Source organism: Dipodomys spectabilis, unplaced genomic scaffold (genome assembly GCF_019054845.1).
Source record: "Dipodomys spectabilis isolate Male_0828 unplaced genomic scaffold, ASM1905484v1 ptg000036l, whole genome shotgun sequence".
NCBI lineage: Eukaryota > Metazoa > Chordata > Mammalia > Rodentia > Heteromyidae > Dipodomys > Dipodomys spectabilis.
The window spans coordinates 1,227,855-1,250,360 of record NW_024870713.1 but is presented as its reverse complement, the minus strand read 5'-3'; the positions used below and the strand labels follow the sequence as shown (position 1 = coordinate 1,250,360).

The 22,506-nt window shown below is 35.9% G+C and overlaps 1 protein-coding gene across 4 annotated transcripts in view; it reads left to right on the top strand.

The window, feature by feature from the left end:
- Pou2f1 (POU class 2 homeobox 1) overlaps positions 1-22,506 on the top strand; it is a 157,984-nt gene that overhangs the window by 106,950 nt on the left and 28,528 nt on the right. For 2 of the 4 annotated variants that reach the window (XM_042677323.1, XM_042677321.1), the window contains 6 exons: positions 5,323-5,376; positions 7,637-7,756; positions 9,834-10,022; positions 11,594-11,720; positions 14,329-14,423; positions 17,623-17,799. In XM_042677323.1, the coding sequence (XP_042533257.1) occupies positions 5,323-5,376; positions 7,637-7,756; positions 9,834-10,022; positions 11,594-11,720; positions 14,329-14,423; positions 17,623-17,799 (762 nt within the window). The remainder of the gene's footprint in view (positions 1-5,322; positions 5,377-7,636; positions 7,757-9,833; positions 10,023-11,593; positions 11,721-14,328; positions 14,424-17,622; positions 17,800-22,506) is intronic. The other 2 variants (XM_042677324.1, XM_042677322.1) reach the window with 1 other exon arrangement.

Genomic DNA, 22,506 nt, shown 5'->3' with positions numbered 1-22,506 from the left:
TACTATCCTTCTACCACCTGATTTTTTTTTTTTCTGAGTCCAAAACAGACCATAGATTTTCTTCATCTATGTTTTAGCTATAGCTAAATAATATGGAGGGTGAGAGAACATAAAAAACATGTACTGGCCACACAAAAGTTTTGGGATATGAGAGTTGATTGAAAATGGAAAGCAAACAGTAACAACATGGTAGACAGATTATCAGAATATCTTAACACTCTGATGTATGTATTATGGAAATACTTTACACATATTTTTTTGCATATATTTATATTGTAAAAATACTGTACAGAGCAGTTACAGTTACATGAGCAAGGTAATGAGTACATTTCCTATCGAGCATTGTTACCTCCTCCTTTGTTTTTCCCCTACCATCCCTTTCCTCCCCACCTTCCCAGCTCCTCCCTCCCCCATCCCCGACCCAAGTTGTTGTAAAGTTCATTTTCAGCAAAGTATCTTGTATATCTCATTGTTGCAGTGGGTCAACCTCTATCCTTATTTCAGCATTTTGTTACTTCCCTTCCCCTCCCCAAATTAGAAAAATGTATGAACAAGATGCAGGGCACCGGAATCAAATACAGTGAAAACAGGGGTTATACCATGGGGGAAGAACATACAAAAGAAACAAAAAATCACATGGTACATTATAAGTACATTAAAAACAACAGCAAGAAAGATAAAACCACTGTCTTGGAGTTCATTTTGCTTAGCATCATCTTATATGGTAATATATACATAGCTTTTGACCTTTTCTGCTTGTCCTAGACATATACTAGTTATTGCAAATAAGGGAAACCATGGGACCTATGTTTCTTACTTCACTTAATATAATTTCTTCCAAGTCTTTCCATTTTCTAACAAATGGGGCGGTTTCATTCTTTCTGATGCAGGTATAAAATTTCATATATATGTATATGTATGTGTATATATATATATATATATATATATATATATATATATATATATATATCACATTTTCTTGATCCATTCATCTACTGAGGGGCATCTGGGTTGGTTCCATATCTTAGCTATGGTGAATAATGCTGCAATAAACATAGTTGTACTGGTAACTTTAGTATAGCCTTGTTTGTTTACACTTATTTTTAGTGGTCTTTGTGGAACTTAAAACTTAGAACTAAGTGTTGGGAAGGTGGCTCAGAGGTAGAGTACTTGCCTCACATGCATGAGGCCCTGGGTTCGATTCCTCAGCACCACATAAGCAGAAAAAGCTGGAAGTGGCGCTATGACTCAAAGTGGTAGAGCTCTAGCCTTGAGCTGAAGAGCTAAGGGACAGCACCAGGCCCAGAGTTCAGGCTGCATGACCGACCAAAAACAAAACAAAACAAAAAACAGAACTAATTTAATGCTCAAAATATATTGTCTAGCAACATTCAGTAGTGATTCAGTGAAAAACCCATATGGACACATAACCTCTCAAATTATGAATTAACTGTTACTGCCAATGAATTCATTATCCTACTCTCTTACCAAAATACGTCATCAGACTACCTAAATGATAAGCTTTTCTTTTTGAAAACATTCGGAATTCTAGAAAGCTGTCCTAAAGCCAGGTTATTTATGTACAGAGTCAAAGAAATACTATATAGGTAGCAATCAGTGCCTTCTGTTAGAATTAATCCATGTTTGGATGCTTGCTCAGATACAGTTTTGTTTATGCAATAGTCTTCATTTATCTGCCATTTTGATTTCCATAATTTTACTTGCCAGTGGTTAATTGTGGTCCGAAAATATTAAATAGAAAATTCCAATGAACTTTACAACTTTGGTGGGGGGCAGGGGTGGAGGATTGGGGGGGGGGGAGAATAGGAAGGGACGGGAAGGGGAAACAAAGGAGGAGGCTACAATGCTTGATAAGAAATGCACTCATTATCTTGCCCATGTAATTGTAACCCCTCTGTACAGTATTTTCACAATAAAAAGAAAAGAAAGAAAAAAAATTCCAGGAATACTCCATAAATTTTTAATAACTTTTATTATAGTATATTGTTGTAATTATCCAGTTTTATTATCATCAATTTCTTATTGTGCTCATTTTTAAATTAGGAAAAATTGTGTGTATGTGTCTTTTATTTAGTGCTGTCTGGTTTCAGGCAACTGGGGGCTCTTGGAATGTATTACATGTGGATAAGTGGGACTACTGTATCTTTGAAATGGGGGAAGTTCAGTATACAACTCCTGGATAAAATATCAAGTTTAATATTTGAAATGAATTTAAGAATGTAGTTATAATGTAGGGAAAATGCTTTTGTGCTTATTTTCTTCTAAGAATATACTCAAATATCTAACACATATCTCATTGTTTTTTTATAGACTTCAATTATGTGACACATAATAAGCATCTTTAATTGGTTTAAATTTGTAATGGTTTTTATTAGTCACTTTCCATCACTGTGACAGCATATCTACAAAATCAACTAAACTTGATTTTGGCTCACAGTTTCAGCACTTTATGTCTGTTGTCATATGGCCCCATTGCTTTGGGCCTGTGGAGAGGCAAAGCAGTATGTAAAACAAAGCTGTTACTTATCTCCTTGTGATTAGTTATTTGGGAAGTGATTCTTTAAGACTGTATAGCCTGTTTCACAACAAATTTTTACCAGAAACAACATGACATACTTTATTATTTATTTGTTTGTTTGTTTGTTTATTGTTGGTCGTGGGGCTTGAACTCTGGGCCTGGGCACTGTCCCTGTGCTCTTCAGCTCAAGGCCAGTGCTCTACCGCCTGAGCCAAAGCGCCACTTTTGGTTTTCTAGTGGTTTATTGGAGATAAGAGTCTCGTGGGAGTGTCCTGCCTGGGCTGGCTTTGAATAGTGATACTCAAATCTCAGCCTCCTGAGTAGCTAGGATTATAGGCATGAGCCACCAGTGCCCAGCAACATACTCAATTTTAAAACCTTTACTCTTTTTTTCTTTTTTGGTTGTATGGGTCTGTGCACTGTCCCTCAGCTCTTCAGCTTAAGGCTAGCGCTTTACCATTCAAGCCACAATGCCCACTTCCAGCTTTTTCTGTTTATGTGGTTCTGAGAAATCAAACCCAGGGCTTCACTGAGCCACTTTCCGAGCTCCTAAAACTTTCACTCTTTTAAATCTATGTTCCTGAAACTCTGTCTGGCTCCTTAGTTTACTTCTTCTAAGCCGTTAGGTCTAAAACATATTATCTCTTCAGACAGGCAGTTCCTAATTATACTGTATCTAAAATACTATACATAAATTTGGGGGGAAGCATTTTTTTTGCTTAATTTTCAGAGGATTCTTATCTACTAATATGATGACTATTCATTTTAAATAAAGAACATAGTTTTAGAGTTTAGCTCTTTACTGAGCTCTATACAAATATTTATATTTTACCTCAGGACATCTTAAGGCTATAGGACATATCCAAAGTAGGATTTATTTTCTTCCCTGTTAGCCCTACCATTTTCCAATCCCCCAGATTTGAACCCTGGGATAATTCATAACACTCTTCTTCATCAATATCCAGACAGTTGCCAGGGTCCTTATAGCACTACTTTTCATGTTCCTACTTTATTCCCACTGCTATCATTGCTATGTTAGGCATCCATTTATTACAACCTAGTTTATATTCTTCCTTTCTCGTTCTTAGTTCTCAGGACATCCATTGATACAAACCAGTGAGTCTGTAGTGTTCCTCAATTTGAATTTGCTGTTTCATCATTATTCACTTTTAGTAGGAATAAAACCTGTATTCTTTACAGTACATCCTCAGAGAGGTTCGTGACTAACTAAAGGTGATTCTAACTGTACTCTTAACTTGTCAACCATATATTCCCCTCTATTTTACTATTTTACTCTTTATTATTAGTACTTGTGGAGAAACAAACAAGAATTTCGTTTGTTTGTTGTTTTTGTTTTCTTTTTGTCTTCATTTATCTGCCTTTGGGAGGGTGAGGTGTAGCACAGAAATAGAGCAACAAATGCAGCAGTGATATTCGCTAGATACTATGTTGAAAATGAACCTTACAATTGGTGGGTGGGGATGACACAGAAAAACTGGGACAAAGCAAATGAAGGGGTGGCATTGTCCAAAAAGATATATACTCATTACCTGTCTTAAGTAACTGTAAGCCCTGTATACATCACATTTATAATAACAATAAAAACAGACAAAAACAATACATTGATATTCTACAAGTTTTCTGATTAGATAATCCATTATTGTGGTTGCCAATTTTCTAATGTGGTTTTCTAATAACTGTCCTTACTTTAAATAACCATGATTTGAAGATTAAATATCGTAACTTTTATATATGTTTTATAGAAGAGATTATTTTAGCTATTAGTTTAAAGTGATTACTGTTTTGGGTTTTTTTCTGTTTTGTTTTATGTGCTAATATAGGGGCTTGAACTCAGGGTCTCATACTGTCACTTTTTTTTTTCCTTCTCACAGCCAGCAGCCATCACTCTACCACATGAGCCATACCTCCAGTCCTGCTTTTTGCTGGTTAATTGGATATGGTGTCTTGAAGTCCTTTCTGCCTGCCTGGCTTCAAGACACAATCCTTCAGGTCTTAGCCTCTTGAGTAGCTAGGATTACAGTGCCTGGCTAAGACTATTACTGTTTTCAGGATGTCCCTCTTAGGTTTAAATATATAGGATATTTATTGTGGTGCATATACGTGAAAATTTTGAAATAAGAACAAGTAGATAATTTCTATTTGTTTATAAAGATAAAAATTAGGTAAATAACGTTTTCTTATTTAACAGTATACAGAAGATGAATTAAGTTCTTAGAATCTAAGCATCTCATGAATGCAAACATTTTTAAATAAGGAGCATCCAGTGTAAGTGTAGTTTGCATGATAATCTTCATTTAGTGTGGAAACCATCTTCAGAAAAAGATTGACAGCATAGCCAGGTGCTGGTGGCTCATGCCTGTAATCGTAGCTCAGGAGGCTAAGATCTGAGCGCAGTTCAAAGCCAACCTGGACAGGAGAGTCTGTGAGACTCTTACCTCTAATTAACCACCAGAAAACTAGAAATAGAGCTGTGGCTCAAAGTGGTAGAGTGCTAGAGCTCAGATACAGTGCTCAGGCTCTTGAGTTCAAGCTCCATGGCTGCCAAAAAGTAAACAAAATTTAACAGCATATTTTTAGTGTAGAGGTGGTGACTATGAGCTTGTTCACAAAGTTTTAATCCCATAAATAAACTTTTTTGGGTATATTTCTTAGTGGAATACACTAAGTAGAGACTTAAAATATTTGTGGATAACAGCCTCTAGTGATGAATGCCTACAGTATATAGACTAGCATGTTCCCTGATTACTTTACTTATTACATAGGTCCAGCTCGCTGGAACAAGTTTACAGGCTACTGCTCAGTCTTTAAATGTACAGGTAAGCTGGGACATGAAATTATGGGTCAGATTTTCTGTTCATAATTTTCTATAATGAGCACATCATTTTTATTTTTTTGGTGGTACTGGGATTTGGTCTCAGGGCTTCACACTTATTAAGCAGATAATCTACTACTTAGCACCACACACTGAATTTCATGAAGATATCAGTGATAATTATTGCCATTAATGAAAATCAATTTATAGTCTGCTACTGTCATCAACCAAAGGTGGACCCCAAAAAAGTCTATTTTCAAAGTTTTTGTTTCTAAGTAAGTAGTCACTAAAACATTTTCCTAAACCCAAAGCCAAACAATGTCTTAAATGCCTTTGTTTAATTTTTTTTTTTGTCATTTTCATGTGTTAGGGAAACATTTATAGTACAGAGGAATAACACTGAGGAACATGGGGAATTTATATTTGAATTCTCATTCTGTTATGCACCCTTGGCAAGTTACTTAACCTCCTTAGGCTCAATTTTTCTTATCTATCTTAACTGGGAATAGTTAAAGGGTTTCCAGAGTTCCTCTCTGCTCCAAAGTGGGGGTGATGGTGGTAGTGGTGGTGGTGGTTTTTAAGAAATTATAATTAAGCCTGTTGATAGACAATAGTGGGTAAATAGTCATAATTTTAAAACATAACATAAATCTGGCCCTTTGCATCTATGAATCATATGTCAAAACACAATTCAAGTACCGTGTCACTCCATAACGTTTCAATCAACCTGCTGTTTCACATCATTATAGTGTTTAGCCAACTAACAGTTAAGAGGGTAAACAATATTCTGGGAGATTGATTTCCATGTTGCTAACAACTAAAGACTTTAGATTGAGTTTTCCATAAAACACAATGGAATGTGGACCTAGAAACACATGGAAACAGGGAAAGAAAAGAAATGAGATAATGTGACCTTCCTTTCTGAGGGAGAGGAGGTGGAAAACTGCCTTTGTTACCATGGTAAAGTTACATCCCTTAGAGAGATGTTGGCAAACAGGCTGTATCTCTGGTGCAGAATGTTTACAGTCCTGCACTGTAATTATCTTTCCATGACTGGCAGAATTAATCAGCGCTTTTATGTTAATTAGCCTTGCTGCTGTCCCTAAAACAGGTGGTGAGAAATATTCAAATCTATGCAGAATGTTAATGCTCTGCATAACCAGTTTTTAATTACCATAAAAATCTCTCTCAGTGCTCCTTTCAGCAGGATTATGTTCTCTCTTGAATGCAGCATATTCTGTCAAGTTTGTGTGTTACTCGATGGATGATGCTAGGTTCATAGTTCTATAAAATAGTAGATGAAAAGTTCTGTGAATCACATTATCAACCCTTAGAATCTAAGCATCCCTTAAGATAGTATATGAAGAAGTTTGAGACTGATCACTATGTATATGTAAAAATGTTGATATAAAGGGTCTAATACAAAAATCAGTTAAAAATGCATATCTCAACTTACTCCTTATTTCCAGAATTGGGGATTTGGGATTGTGAAAAATTCTTTTGAGCCAGGCACCAGTGGCTCACCTGTAATTCTAGCAACACAAAAACCAAAATCTGAGGATGGCGGTCGCCATTCAGAACCAGCCCAGGCAGGAAAGTCCATGAGACTCTTATATCCAAGTAACCACTAGAAAACTGGAAGTGGCACCTGTGGCTCAAAGTGGTAGAGTACTAGGCCTTGAGTGAAAAAGATCAGGGACATCACCCAGGCCCTGAGTTCTCAAGAGGGCTTGACTGACAAAAATTCTTTTGATTTGTGGAAGACCAATTTATCTTTTCTTATAAATAACTGGGTGAGCATAATGGCTTGGCTCATGCATGTAATGCCAACTACTGGAGAACTGTGGTTTGAGACCATTGTCAAATAGTTAGACCCTGTCTTGACCAGTAAAAAGCTGAGCCTGGTCATGTGCTCCTGTCCATAAATGCTAGACTCTGTTTTCAAAATAATGAAAGGATAAAAAACTAAGGGAGGAGCTCAAGCGGACTTCTTGGCTAACCTGTGGAAGGCCCTGAGTTCAAACCCCAGTAGTCACCTACCAAAATTTTTTAAAAGAAAATAAACTTTTAATTGGTATCTTACTGGTACTGGAATAAAGAGTCTAAAAATTAATTATGTCAAACTAGGAAGTCATAGGTTTATCAGAAAGAAAAGGAAACTGAGTAGCCCATGTTTTAAATGAATCGTAAACTGTAGAGTTTTAAGTACCTTCCTTGTAATCAATTATTTGAAATCCTTTATTTCCTACCCCACTCCACTTTAGTCTAAATCTAGTGAAGAATCTGGGGATTCACAGCAGCCAAGCCAGCCTTCCCAGCAGCCTTCAGTGCAGGCAGCTATTCCCCAGACCCAGCTTATGCTGGCTGGAGGACAGATAACTGGGGTAAGTTTTCACACGTAATTGTAATAAGCTTTCTCTATGTCAGAACTGCCATTGACTGACAGCTAATTAGAATTGTTCACTAAAACCAGCAGTAACATGGTACTATTTTGAGTTTAAAGGAACTCCCTACACTGTTGACAGGTCTAGAAATGGAATTATCTTCGTCATGTGTTTCAAGGTTTCTTTTATTAAAATTGCAGGTGCTCACATATAAACTAGGACTTTTAAAAGTCATATACCTTGTGTTGCTTTGCCATGGAGTTGTATCATTTCTGTGATTAAGATCATTACCTTGATGAAACAACCGTGTTAATTTGGAGTTAAATCACCAGTGGATAGTGCAGAGGATTTAAAGAATGGATTAACACTTAAAAACTTTTTCTTTAAGTGACTGTAATGTTCTAAAGTAAAACATGTAGTCTCAGATTCTAGCTCTGTATCTAGTCTAATCACTTCATGTCTCTGATAACAGTTTTCCTTCTGTTAAATGGGAATGTAGAGAGAGATTACAAACAATGCTTGGCTTTTAATAATTCAGTAAATGTCATGTACTTTCACTAGAAACAAAGTGGCCCGTGTGTTTTCTGTTTAGTTTTGTTTTGTTCTTAACTTTTCAACTATCTTTGTTTTAAGGCATCATTTAAAATGCTTTTTTTTTCCTTGTGTTAAAAGTTTCCATATTATATTGTCTTTTAAGGAGGTAGTTAGGAAATAATAAGGAAAAGTTTTATTCACATTATAACAACCATTAGAATTTTTATTCATTTCACTTAAGTGTGTTTGACAATGGAAGACTCCAAAGTAGTAATTAATATATGTATCTATTTAAATATATAAGTATATGCATACATATCCTGAAAGGCATTGACTTTTTGAACAGTTTGCTTTTTATTCTTCTGTTTCTAATGCATAAATTTTGTTAGACCTTTTTATTTTATTTATTTATTTATCTTTAGGTCTGGTTGTGGGGCCTGAACTCTGGGCCTGGGCACTGTCCCTCAGCTCTTCAGCTAAGGCTAGCACTCTACCACTTGAGCCACAGCACCACTTCCGGCTTTTTTCTCTTTGCTTATGTGGTGCTGAGGAATCGAACCCAGGACCTCATGCATGCAAAGGCAAGCGCTCTACCACTGAGCCACCTTCCCAGCCCCTTGTTAGACCCTTTTAGAAGAGGGGTTGTGCCACTAAGTAACTGTGCAGTTCAGAGTATACATGGTTCCTTTTTGTTTGATTAGAACAAAGTAGCAAAGCATATTTGAAGTAAGTTGCAATAATATAATAATAAAGCATATATAAAATACTATATATAATTACAAAAACAATGAAGTTGTGTAATAAATAAATAATGGAGTTGTATAAATTATAAAGTTATATAATAATTCTTTTGAAAGCTAGCTTAAATCTACTCTTATTTTACTCTTTGGAGTGTTTGTTTTTGGTAACATGAAGCACTGACACTGAAGCTTCTATGAGACCTGGCCATTGGGATTTTTAGCATGTATAGAGAATGGCTGTCACACCTGTTTTATAGAGATAATGTGTTGAAAAGAGGATATAAAGTTGCATAGACTCAATGCTTTTAGTGACAAGAAACGTATGTATTAGAGATCTGGAAAAGAAACTAAATAGGAGGTCTTATTCTTTAGTCACATCTTAGAACATAATGGAAAAGGTAGGATATGGCAGTGATTTGTGCTAATAGGAAGCAGCTGAGCCTTGTCAGTTCTTTTACTGGTCATATGCAGCATCCTTACTTCTGATTCATCTAATAACCTGCTGTTCTGTTTGTTGGGTATAAATTTCTTTTTCATATCGTATCAGCATTCTTTTCTTGCTTACTAGTTACTTTTCTTGCCCGAAACCTTGAGTCCTAAATAAGCTTGAATGATTGTTTTAATCTGGAGTGAGGACTACCATTTTAATTTAGTAATGATAGTTTAATCACCAATAGACATTTTAGCTGCATGCTAATAACTATATTAAGTTGAATAACTAGGACTTAGTTACCTATTAAAGTGGTTGGCTTACACTGGAAACCATGCTTCTTCAACCCTCTCATTGCCCTGATTTTCTTTAGCTCACTTTGACACCAGCCCAGCAACAGTTGTTATTACAGCAGGCCCAAGCCCAGGCCCAGTTGCTGGCTGCTGCAGTGCAGCAGCATTCTGCCAGCCAACAGCACAGTGCTGCTGGAGCCACAATCTCAGCCTCTGCCGCCACACCTATGACGCAGATCCCCCTGTCTCAGCCCATACAGATTGCACAGGTAAGTAAGGAATGCAGGTCACTGGCCCAGAATATAAAGAATAAAAAGACAGATTTTATTTAAATTCATTAGTCTTAATTTCTTAGTCTCAAATTCATGTTGTGATCGCTAGTTTAGGCCTTAAAGGCCTCTTGATCAGTAAGGTAAGTGGTACTTTTCTTAATACTGAATTAGAAATAATGTATTTATTTGCTTATTAGAGTTGGCATTATACACATAGAGATGATTGTATGACTATTTTATATTAAGTGACAATTCTTGAATAAGTAGCTAGCATATTTCTGAGGCAGAAGATTACTGTATTTACCTTAATTAACCAATTACAACAGGCATGGGTTCTTTGCATATGCTCTACAGTAATGTTGCTACCCGTATGTGAGAAAGACAGGCAGTCTGCTCTGTGCTGTGTAGTGATTACCACTGCATTAGACTACATTAGAATGTTGCTTGATATCTATTTTCACATTTTGTGGCAAAGTAGGTAGTGGTATCAAAAAATTCAAGAGGCATAGAGAGTAGGATCAAAGAAGAAAGTAAGTAAAATCCTTTATCTCAAGAAAAGGAAAAATGTATTAGTAGTTATTGAGTAAAACATATGAAGGAGTTGCAATTACCTTTATCCATGCCAAAGAAGGTTTAGAAGTGGATCTAAATTGTAGCAAGTTACTTAAAAATATGGAGCTGATCTTACGACCACTTATATAGTTTTATCACAATGATGCTTTGATTTTGATCACTTTTTTATCATCAGATAAATACTTACAGTCCCCATGAGGCAAGACCATATGTTTATGTTAGTGTAAAGATAATTTACTGTGACTGCACTTTGAAAAACCCTGTGGTATAATAGGCATCTGATTTTTGTATGTATAACTTTTTTCCTTTAAAACAACAATGATTTCTCAGTTCAGTGTGAATGTGTAAGTTGGTATCAAGTTTCATGAATCAAAGATCTTTTAGTCTATTGATGATAATTCAGAAACATCCTCAAAAGAGAATGAGAGAAGTATTTAAAAGCTCTTTTCCCACTTTACTTTCATACCAATGTTGAAGAAACATCTCTAACCATTTTTTCTGAGAGAATTTAAAGTTACTGTTAGAAGTTAGGTTGGGGCTGGGAAGGTGGCTCAGTGGTAGAGCGCTTGCCTTGCATGCATGAGGCCCTGGGTTCGATTCCTCAGTACCACATAAGCAAAAAGAAAAAAAGCCGAAGTGGCACTGTGGCTCAAGTGGTAGAGCGTTAACCTTGAGTTGAAGAGCTGAGGGACAGCGCCTAGGCCCAGAGTTCAGGCCCTACGACCAGATTCTCCCCCCTCCCCCCCCCCCCCAAAAAAAGAAGTTAGGCTTAGCGTTAGATTGATACTATCATACCTACAAAGAAGTAACCTATAGAGGCTACCAGTTTCCTCACACACTATGTGAAACACACCTATAACTATTGGAATCTGAAAGAAAACTAAATATGGACACCTTTTACTTGTGTGAAACAGAAGTCATCAGGCTAGGAACTTTATCTTTAAGTAAGCTTTTATTTCAGAATCTCTAATCCATGTTTAATTCTGATTTTTCAGGACCTTCAACAATTGCAACAGCTTCAACAGCAAAATCTCAACCTGCAACAATTTGTGTTGGTACATCCAACCACCAACTTACAACCAGCACAGTTTATCATCTCACAGACGCCCCAGGGCCAGCAGGGTGAGCTCCTCCCTAGAGCCTATTAGTAGACACTAAGGTGTCCAAGGCTATCCACTTCATGTGGCACACACCTTGACTGTTATTTTAACCTTAATACTTATTTTAAACTATCAGTATTAACTGTTAAGAAAAAAATGTTTGTGACCAAATATAGCATACTATTGAAGGTTGCTCTTTACTTGCATTCACTTGTAATCACTAGAGTAGTCAAGATTTTGGCTAAATGTGTAGCCCAAACTATTCACTATACTGACCATAGATTAGATAAATTGCTTCTAGTGTTCTGATACTATATGCTTTGAATATAGTCTGATCATTAAAAATACATGCTTCTAACAGTTATTTGACATACTTTTAAAGTTTGAGAAGATTTTAGTATGAGAAACTATAAATTTTGAGTTATTTAAACCATCTTTGAGGCCTTTGAGTAGGAGCTATTGATAAGTAACTTTTCTATCAAATTATATTAGGGTTTAATCCTACTTGCAAGTTCTGGTTAATGTAATCAGTGTAAATATTATCAAGAAATAAAGCCTTCAGGCCAGGTGCCCATGACTTATACCTATAATCTTAGCTACTCAGGAGGCTGAATTCTGAGGATTGTGAGAAAACAGCCTTAACAGGTAAGTTTGCCACAGTCTTATCTCCATTTAACCAGCAAAAAGCTGGAAGTGGAGCTATGGTAAGTGGTAGAGTGCTAGCCTTGAACAAAAAGGCTAAGGGATACCAGGCCCTGAATTTAAGCCCTGGTACCAAAAAAACATCGGAAAGAAACCAGACACTGGTGGCTGATTCCTGTAACGTGGCTACTTAGGATGCTGAGATATGAAGATTGAAGTTCAAAGCCAGCCTGGACAGGAAAGCTTGTTGAGACTCTTTATTTCCCACAGAAAAAGCTGAAAGTAGAACTGTGATTCAAATGGTAGAGTGCCAGCCTTGAGCAAAAAGTTCAGGGACTGTGCCCAGGCCCAGAGCTCAAGCCCCAACACTGGCAAAAAAAAAAGGAAGGAAGATTTTCAGCTCAAAGCTGTATCTCTACTGATTTTTTAAATTATTATTAATTGTACATATCTATGGATAATGTACATCTGGTATGTATATACAATTCCTTAAACATTTTTAATTTTATGGTAGTACTAGGATTTGAACTCAGGCCAATGCTCTACTACTTAAGTCATACCTCTAGCCATTTTTTTTTTTTTTTGCTTGGGCATGAGCCTACACTGAAATCTTCCTATTTACACTTGCTGCTATACCTGGGATGACAGGTGTGTGCCAGCCATGGTCAGCTCTTTCCGTTGGAAATGGAGTCTCACAAATGTGTTTGTTCAGGTTGGTCTCAAACTGTGATCTTCCTATGTCTGTATCCCAAGTAACTAGAAATATAAGTGTAAGATCCTGGCGTACCCAGTACCTTGTTTCACACATAATGATTATGCATATTTACAGGAGAGGATGTGATTTTTCTTTTTAATACTGTCTACATGATATAGTATATAATGATCAAATTTCAGTACATTATTTCTAGAATTTTGTTTTCTGTCATTTTTGCTTTTTAGGTCATTTATTCCAAATCTTTTGTTACATAAAAACTATTTTACCCTGTGCTTAAAAGATAATAAGTCAATTTTTACTATTGAAGAGTTCACAATCTAGTGACAGGGAAATCACAGTCTAGTAACAGGGAAACCAACTTTATAAGTTTTAGATGTGATATGTACAGAATGCTATGGGAATAAAGGAGGGAGACCTCGTTGTACCTTTATATCAGAGATGCCTTCATAGTGGCTTGAAATAATGCATTCCATAGATAACAAAGTAGAGAAAATATCTTAGAAAATGGATAACATTTGCATGGCTCAGAGACATGGGAGAGAAATTAATAATCTTTATTTGAAAACTATAAGACGTGTCTTAAAATCATAAGTTACATATATGAATAAAAGTGCATTTAAAACCAGAGTTTAGCAAAGGTCAGATCATTAAAAAACAAAAACCTGATGTTACCTTCTAAGAGTTTGACTTTAAATCCTACGTACAGCTCAATAGTCCCAAGGTTCAACTTGTTTACAAGTCACAGACTTTTCTGCCTAGGCTGGCTTTGAGCTTCAATCCTCAAATCTCAGCTCCCTGAGTAACTAGAGTTACAGACATGAAACACTGGCACTCGGCTTGAGCTTTATTCTTTTAAATAAAATTTTTTAAGAAGCCAGTACCTTTGGCTTTGACAAAAATTAAATGAAAGCAATCTCATTATAGTTTCCCAAAAGCTCCCAAATTTCCTATATGTCCATAATTAAGACTAATCAGATATAACTAATAATTTTAGACAAATAAGAATTTAAAGATCTATAAGATTATTAGGAGATCATTTGGAAAATTTCAAGGGTTTTTGTTGTTTCGTTTTGGTGGTATTGCAGTTTTGAAACTTAGAGCCTAATGCTTACTAGACAAGTACTCTACCAGTTGAGCCACACTCCAGCCCTGGAAATATTCACTTCATGTTCTTCGCGTGTGTGTGTGTGTGTGTGTGTGTGTGTGTGTATGTGTGTGTAATTGCTCGAAGTAATTTTTAATGTCTGTAGAGTAACATGTTTATGTTTTACAGGTCTCCTGCAAGCGCAAAATCTTTTAACGCAACTACCTCAGCAAAGCCAAGCCAACCTCCTACAGTCGCAGCCAAGCATCACCCTCACCTCCCAGGTTAATTTTTTCTTCCCCTAAAATTTTTACTTAATTTTAGACTACTCAATTTTAAAGCAAAAACTCTAATAAAAATAATCCAAAATCTGACCACTGGTGAGGTCAGAGTCCCCAGGCTTCAGCCATGCCTTTAACACATGAACTTTTTGAGGGGCACTTTTTACTCAAACTATAATACTGGAAATAGCAGGTAGCATTCTTACCCTGGTAAAAGGACATCTACCTGGCCCACCCAACAAAAAATAATAATAATAAATAAAAATGTGTTTGTATCCTACATAATTATGAAAGACTCATCTTCTAATTTGGAACAAGACAAGGTGACCACTGTTACCACTTTCACTAGTATTGTGCTGACAATGCTAGCAATGCAAAATGGCAAAAAAAAAAAAAAAAAAGATATATGTTTTACTTCTTTAGAAAGAAGCTATTTTAATTTGTAAACAATGTGATTTATCTACAAAGAAAAATACTAAAGAATCTTAAAAAATGCAGCAGGTGTAAATGAGTTTGGTAAGTGCGTTTGGTAAGTGAGTAAGCATACATAATTTATAACACCAATTGTATTTCTTTTTTGTTGTTGTTGGAAGGTAAGACAGATGAAAGACTTTAAGAAGTAAGAAAGTTGTAGGACTGTGTGATATTAAGAATTATTATAAAGCTACAGAAATGACTGTGATACTGGCATAAAGATAGAAGTATAAGATCAGTGAAATAGAGTCTACTAGACTCACCATAAATTGCCAACTGGCTTTCCAAAGATGACAAAGAATTTCAGTGAGAAAATAGTTAAGGTTTATAGTAAGAGAATGAGAAGAAAATGTACGTATGGGGGAGATATTTTTTAACAATATCTGATAAAACATCTAGAATAAACAAATCTTACAACTCAGTAACAAGGCAACCTAATTTATGCTAGTAAGAGACAAAAAACTTTGAAGCTACTCTACCAAAGAAGATAAGGTGATACCCAGTAAAAATATAAAATGGTGTTCAAAATCATTAGTTACCAGAGAACTGCAAATGAAATAGTACTGCACAGTCATTTTAAAATGAGCACAGTTCTGAAGGCTGTATGACCAAGTGTTAACAAAAATGTAAAGGTAACTAGATTTCTCATATATTGCTAGTGTTTTTTGCAAAATGGCATTTTTTAAATAAAGTTATATATATATATATATATGTACCTTATGGAATGTACTTCTTATACATGCAGAAACTAGATGATTCCATTTACATGGCATTTTAGAAATGTAGTTAACAGAATGAGAATTAGTGATAGGAATTAACTGCAAAAGACACAGCAGAACTTTGAAAGGGTGATGAAAATGTTATGTAACTTAATTGTGTTAGTAGTTGTATAACTATTCAGTTGTCAAAGCATATCAAACTATATATTCTGCAGGGGGCCATCTTTGAATGCAGGGTTTTGAACAAGATACAAAAACCTGTGCCAGAGACTCCTTCATGACTTACATGCTTGCCACATAGTAACAGGCTGTTGGGACTCCATATTGACTCTTGCTCACTGAATTCTGTTCTACCATTTCTAGATTTGGCATGGTCCAGCCTGAGATTTGTGGAAATGAGATATCTTAGCTATACAATAGTTGAGTCTCAGTTCTGTTTTACCTGGTTCACTGTGAGAAGGGCACAGCCACCTAGGATTCTAATATATCTTGTGCTTTGTTTGACTCCCCCAAAATGGTCTGGTTGAAAATTACTCACTGTCAACATGTCCTGGACTCTGTTACCTTCGTTGAAGCAGGAGTGATTATCTGTTGTGTAGTTTTCTGGGCAGTTAGTTCCCTTGGAGAAAGCTTTGAGTAATGAGGTCAAGGTCATAGACCTTTTAAGTTACAAGAAGAAAAAGTCACAACCATAGGCTTTATCTTTAATCCTGGTCTATAATCTCTTACCTGGGCTACATTTCACAGGAGGGATGAACTGAACAATTAGGGTACAGAACCAGGACAGCAATCCACATCAGTGAAAACACAGAGAGGAATACACTACTGAGGGCTTATGAGTAGAACAGAGTGGCTTTAGTGTTTTCTTTAAAAATAGAAAGAACAAGAACTAGTTATAATTTAGTTTATGTGCACTTAAAAATACACATGTGAGCCATCAGTACCTGGCTACAATGAAAATTTTTAGTCAGTTGGAAAAAAATGATTTGTGATAATAAGACAAAGGCTTACTCCAAAACATTTAATGAGTACAAATTTTGTAGGAGATATACTGTTTACTTCCTAGTGATCAAAGTATTTTTTAAATTGCTAACATAAATCATGTGGAATAAATGGTAGTGGGAACTAATATTGTGTTGTATGTTAGAAGCCAAGAAATAATTTATTCAATTATCAGAAAATTCCTTATGAATTTATCTTAACCTATGTTTTTTGCAACCATTTACAAAATTTTTATATGATGCTATCTGTATTAATGAAAACATACATTTAAAAAACTTTATCAATTAAAAAATAATGAGGTAAATATAATATTGCCTCAATCGATGAAAAGGATAATTATGAAAACTGAAACATTACAAAGTTAAAATGTAATATTAAATGAGAAAAGGTGTAATTATGCATAATTACAGTTAAGGTTAAAAGCTATAGGAAAAGCCTTGAAATCCTCAAAATGTCTGTGATCCAGGCACAGTGGGGCATACCTATAATACAAATACTCAGGAGGCTGAGATAAAGGGACCAAGAATTGCATACCATTCTGAGCTACCTTGCAAAGCTGAGGCCAGCCCTGCTCTCATAGTAAGACCACTCAAAAATCAAAACAAAGAAAAACTCTATAGTGATCAACCTCCCCCCTTAAATAATTTCAGGATTGCTTCTCAAGTCTTCTACCTCAGAACAAGTGTATAACTTGCTGAGTGCTAAGTGGCTGAGGGTAGAACACTTGCCTAACCTATGAGAGGCCTTATATTTAATTTCCTGCATAGTTAGATAGATAGAATATCATTTGTAAAACACTGTTACAGTATCATTTGTATAATACTGTGTTAACATTTTGGTAGATGTGGTCCCTGCTGTTTTGATTGTCTTAAGCAAAATATCTATAAAATAGGGAGTAATTTCTGGTCTGTATTCAGACCAGATTAAGAAAAAGGCCTGAAGCATGGATTGGATTGAGTATACTTACAGTCTTAAGCATCCTTTTATTCATTCTTCTCATTATCCAGCAGCCAGCAACCCCAACACGCACAATAGCCGCAACTCCAATTCAAACACTTCCACAGAGCCAGACAACACCAAAGCGAATCGATACTCCCAGCTTGGAGGAGCCCAGTGACCTTGAGGAGCTTGAGCAATTTGCCAAGACTTTCAAACAAAGACGAATCAAACTAGGATTCACTCAGGTACGAGGAACCCACTCTTCCTTGATTGGATACAAATATTTACTTTATATATCTGAAGAAACTTCTAAATAATTATATGATCCTCAGCCATGTTATTTTTGTTTTAGCTGTAACTTTTGCTAGTCATTTCATATTTTTAGGTTTAGCATATATTTTCCATTATAATCTTACATTGATTTACAACTTAAAAACATTGAAGATTTATCTCATACCTCAGACCTCTGAAATTATATCAATAAATTGTAAGGATTTGAAAGGTTAATTGGGAAATGGTATGACTGTGCTAAAGAGAACAACTAGATGTAGACTTTACTGTTCCAGAAGGAAGACTGTGAGAGTAAAGATTACACAGATAAGTTTGAAAGGCTTTGTTTCTTGGGAAAGAGGTACAAGGAGATTCCTCTCTAAGCCTACAGTGAAATTAATTAATCAAATCAAAACCTATTGGACATAAAAAGTCCAAATTAATCAGAATCCAAATTAATTTTTTTTTTTTTTTGGTCGGTCGTGGGGCTTGAACTCTGGGCTTGGGCACTGTCCCTCAGCTCTTCAGCTCAAGGCTAGCGTTCTACGACTTGAGCCATAGCCCCACTTCCAGTTTTCTGGTGTTTTATTGGAGAGAGTCTCACAGACTTTCCTGCCTGGGCTGGCTTTGAACTGCGATCCTCAGATCTTACCATTCTGAGTAGCTAGGATTATAGGCCTGAGCCACCAGTGTCCGGCCCAAATTAAATTTTAATGTCAACTGTCAGAGATCTTTTAAAGTGGAACTAATATGCTTAATAGTTTAAACAGGCATGTGATATTCTGTTCTAACCACTGCCACTGACTTCTTGAATCACTCACAGTCTTTTAAAGGAGAAGGGAATGAAACTGAAGATATTTATGTACAGTAATGTATAACATTAAGTAAAAAAAACAAAAACCTGAAGTATTGGGTTGGGTATTGATGCTTTCTTTCCAGAAAATATAATTATTTTTGTTTACAATTTAAGCCTCTACTTAAACATTACCCAAAGTAGTTTCTGTTGAAAGTGCATAAAATACCACCTGTTCTGATAGATCAAAAGTCAAAGTGATATCTCTGCCTCCATTCTAGGTGTCTGTAGGAACAGACTTACATTTCTTAATATACTTTGGGTTTGGAAATTTATTTTTGTTCGAAGAATCTTTGTTTAAGATTATAAAGCAACTTTTAAATAGACGTAATTTCGGACAAAGTATTGTTACTTCTTAAGATAACTTTTTAAAGATAATCTAGACTGATGTTAACTTAAGCTGAAATACAGTTAGCATATTTTAGAATATTGACCCAATGTACTTTTGTTTTCCTTGGCCTAAGTGTGTGGCCTAAGTGATAGGCCAAGTATGGTAGAGCTTTTAAAAACTCTTTTTCCCAAATAGTTATTTGCCTTTCTGTGGTATTTGACCCAGTTTAATACTGCCAGTAATGTGTCTACACACAGCTATGTCTAGATCTCTTCTCTATATTCTCATGTTGTACTTTATGGTTTTATCCTAATTTTTAGCACGGCCCTTACCAGATTTTAAAATGATCTTGACATTACAGTAGCATCTTTCATGATTGATTATATGAATCAAAGCACATTCTGCTAGTGCAGGATTTCAGGTGTGAGCTACCAGCACCTGGCTTTTTTTTTTTTTTTTTTTGTCGGTCATGGGACTTGAACTCTGGGCCTGGACACTGTCTCTCAGCACTTCAGCTCAAGGCTCTAGCACTCTGCCACTTAAGCCATAGCACTACTTCTGGTTTTCTGGTGGTTTATTGGAGAAGAGAGTCTCAGGGACTTTCCTGACCAGACCGGTTTTGAATCTCAATCCCCAGATCTCAGCCTCCTGAATGGCTAGGATTACAGGCGTGAGCCACCGTGCCTGGCTATTTTTTTCTAATTAGATATTTGCCTGAGCTCTGATAAGAAGTACATAATCAGAAAGCATGTCTTATAGTATTTAACACGATAACCAAATGCAATATTTTCATTATTTCTCTGCCCTGATATTTTCTTCTTTGTTGTTTTTGCTCTTTTTAGAGATTATAATAAAGTTCATTATATGTGAATCAACTATTTAAAACATTTAACCTGTTTTTTCTTTTTTTCTTTTTTTTGGACAGTCCTGAGGCTTGAACTCAGGATCTGGACACTGTCACTGAACTTCTTTTGCTCAAGGCTAGCACTCTACCACTTGAGCTACAGCACCACTTCTGGCCTTTTCTGTTCATGTGGTACTGAGAAATTGAACCCAGGGCTTTGTGCCTGCTAGGCAAGCACTCTACCACTAAGCCACATTCCCATCTAAAACAGTTAACTTTAGTGAGGAAGAACTCAAGATTAAATTTATAAGGGTATTAAATTAAGCTTGTATCATATTAATGAAAATTAGTATGTTAACTAGATGCCTATGGCTTTTTCTTCCTGTTAATCATCCTTGAAGTAAAATTGTAATACAATATCAATTAATTTTTAATGTTTTGACAGGGTTCTACTTAGTTAACAGTATCAGGTTTTTTCGTAACCCATAAAATATTTTTTAATACTTAAGATGTGGTTTTTGAATAGAGTTGTTTTTTTATTTCTGATTATTTTGTTACATTGCAGAGATTTGTAAAAAATGTTTGTGAATTTAGTTACAATGTCAAAAAGATTTATTGCCATCTAACTGCTACTTAATAGTGTCAAACTTTAAAAGAAAAAAAGGGGTAGGTTATAGTTGACTCTCCTAGTTTCTAGAATGCTACAAACTAAGTGACTAAGTTAAAACAAATTCACATAGTAGCATTGGATGAATATTCACTGACTGAATGCAATGATGTATAATAAATATGTAAAGATGCAGATAAACACATCTATTCAGGTCTTTAGATTTTTTTTATATGAAGACAAAATGGACAGCATTTGTGCCCTATTCACCCTGTCCTGTTTCTTTATATCGTACTAAAATTGGAAGGAAATCAATAAACAGTCTATTTCGGTTGTAGTTAGAGAGGATATTCAGAGCTGACAGCAATGGGAATGATCTCTTTGTAGAGTCCAGTACAACTGCCACTATTCACTAATGCCTGTCGAGCCCTTGAAAATTTATTTAACTTCAAATAAATTAAAATGGCCACGTATATCTACTGGCTATCATATAGGAGACCTGGACAGTTCATCACTTGAAGTTGAAATATTCTATATATTTCATTTTATAGTTTGATATTTGTCCTCTGTGAAACTTTTTATTCGAAGTTGGTCACCTGTTAGAAAACAAGAGGTTTAGCCAGATGCTGGTGGCCCATGCCTGCAGTCCTAACTACTTAGAAGGCTAAGATCTGAGGATCACAGTTCAAAGCCGGCCCAAGCAGGAAAGCCATGTGCGACTCTGTCGCCAACTAGTCATCAGAAAACCAGAGGGGGTGCTGTGGCTCAAGTGGTTGAGCAATAGTCTTGAGCAAAAGAGCTCAGAGACAGCACCCAGACCCTGAGTTCAAACCCATAATGGACAAAAATAAATTAAATAAAAATAAAGCAAGAGTATTTAAAAAATACTGTCTCACTTCTCAGAAGTAAGAATGGCCAATAAAAACATGTGGAAATGCTCAACATCCCTATCCATAAAGGAAATGCAAATCAAAAGAACGTTGAGATTCCATCTTACTCTAGAAAGATTGGCCAGAATTGAGAATTCAATTACAATTGCTGGCAGGAATGTGGAGGAAAAAGGAATCCAGTTGCACTGTTGGTGGGTAGAGTAAACTAGTACAATCACTATTCAGGATGGTTAGGTGATTACTCAAAAACTAAACATAGATTTACCCTGCCATCCAGCTGTATCACTCTTGGATATCTATCCAGAACATTACAAGTTAGGATACAGTGAAGACACTTGCACATCTATATTCATTGCTGTACTATTCACAAAAGCCAAGTTATGAAAATAGCCAGATGCCCTATAATGGATGAGTGGATTGAGAAAATGTAATAGATATATACATACATACATATATACATGGACACACATACATATGTACATACATACATACATAAAATAGAATTTTACTCATCTATTAGAAAGAATAATATATCATTTGCAGGGAAATGGATGTACCTAAAATAAATCTTAAGTGGGGCTGGGAAGCTAGCTCAGTGGTAGAGTGCTTGCCTAGCATGCATGAGGGCCTGGGTTCGATTCCTCAGCACCACATAAGCAGAAAAAAGCTGGAAGTGGCACTGTGGCTCAAGTGGTAGGGCACTAGCCTTTAGCTGAAGAGCTGAGGGACAGCACCCAGGCCCAGAGTTCAGCCACCAGGACTGACAAAATAAATCTTAAGTGAGGCTCAGAGAGACAAATGACACATTTTCTCTAATGTGGAATCTAGATCTAAAATATAACTATGCATGATAATATATACAGAGCTCAATGCATTTATACACAGACAAACAGGAGGTTTCACCTAAGGGAGGAATCTGACGGCATAACTCCTCTGAACAACTAATGTACTGTTTATCAAAACAAGTACCAGGAAGTGGAAACATGTTTTGGGAGGAGGTGTGTAAAGGAGGGGCACAGGAATGGGAGGAGGAAGGGTTAGCAAATGTAGTTATTATATTCAATGTACATTATGAAAAAATGAACTATGTAACTTGAGGGTAGGGATAGAAGGGGCAAAATGGAAGGAAATAAAGGAAGGAGTGACATTGAACAAGA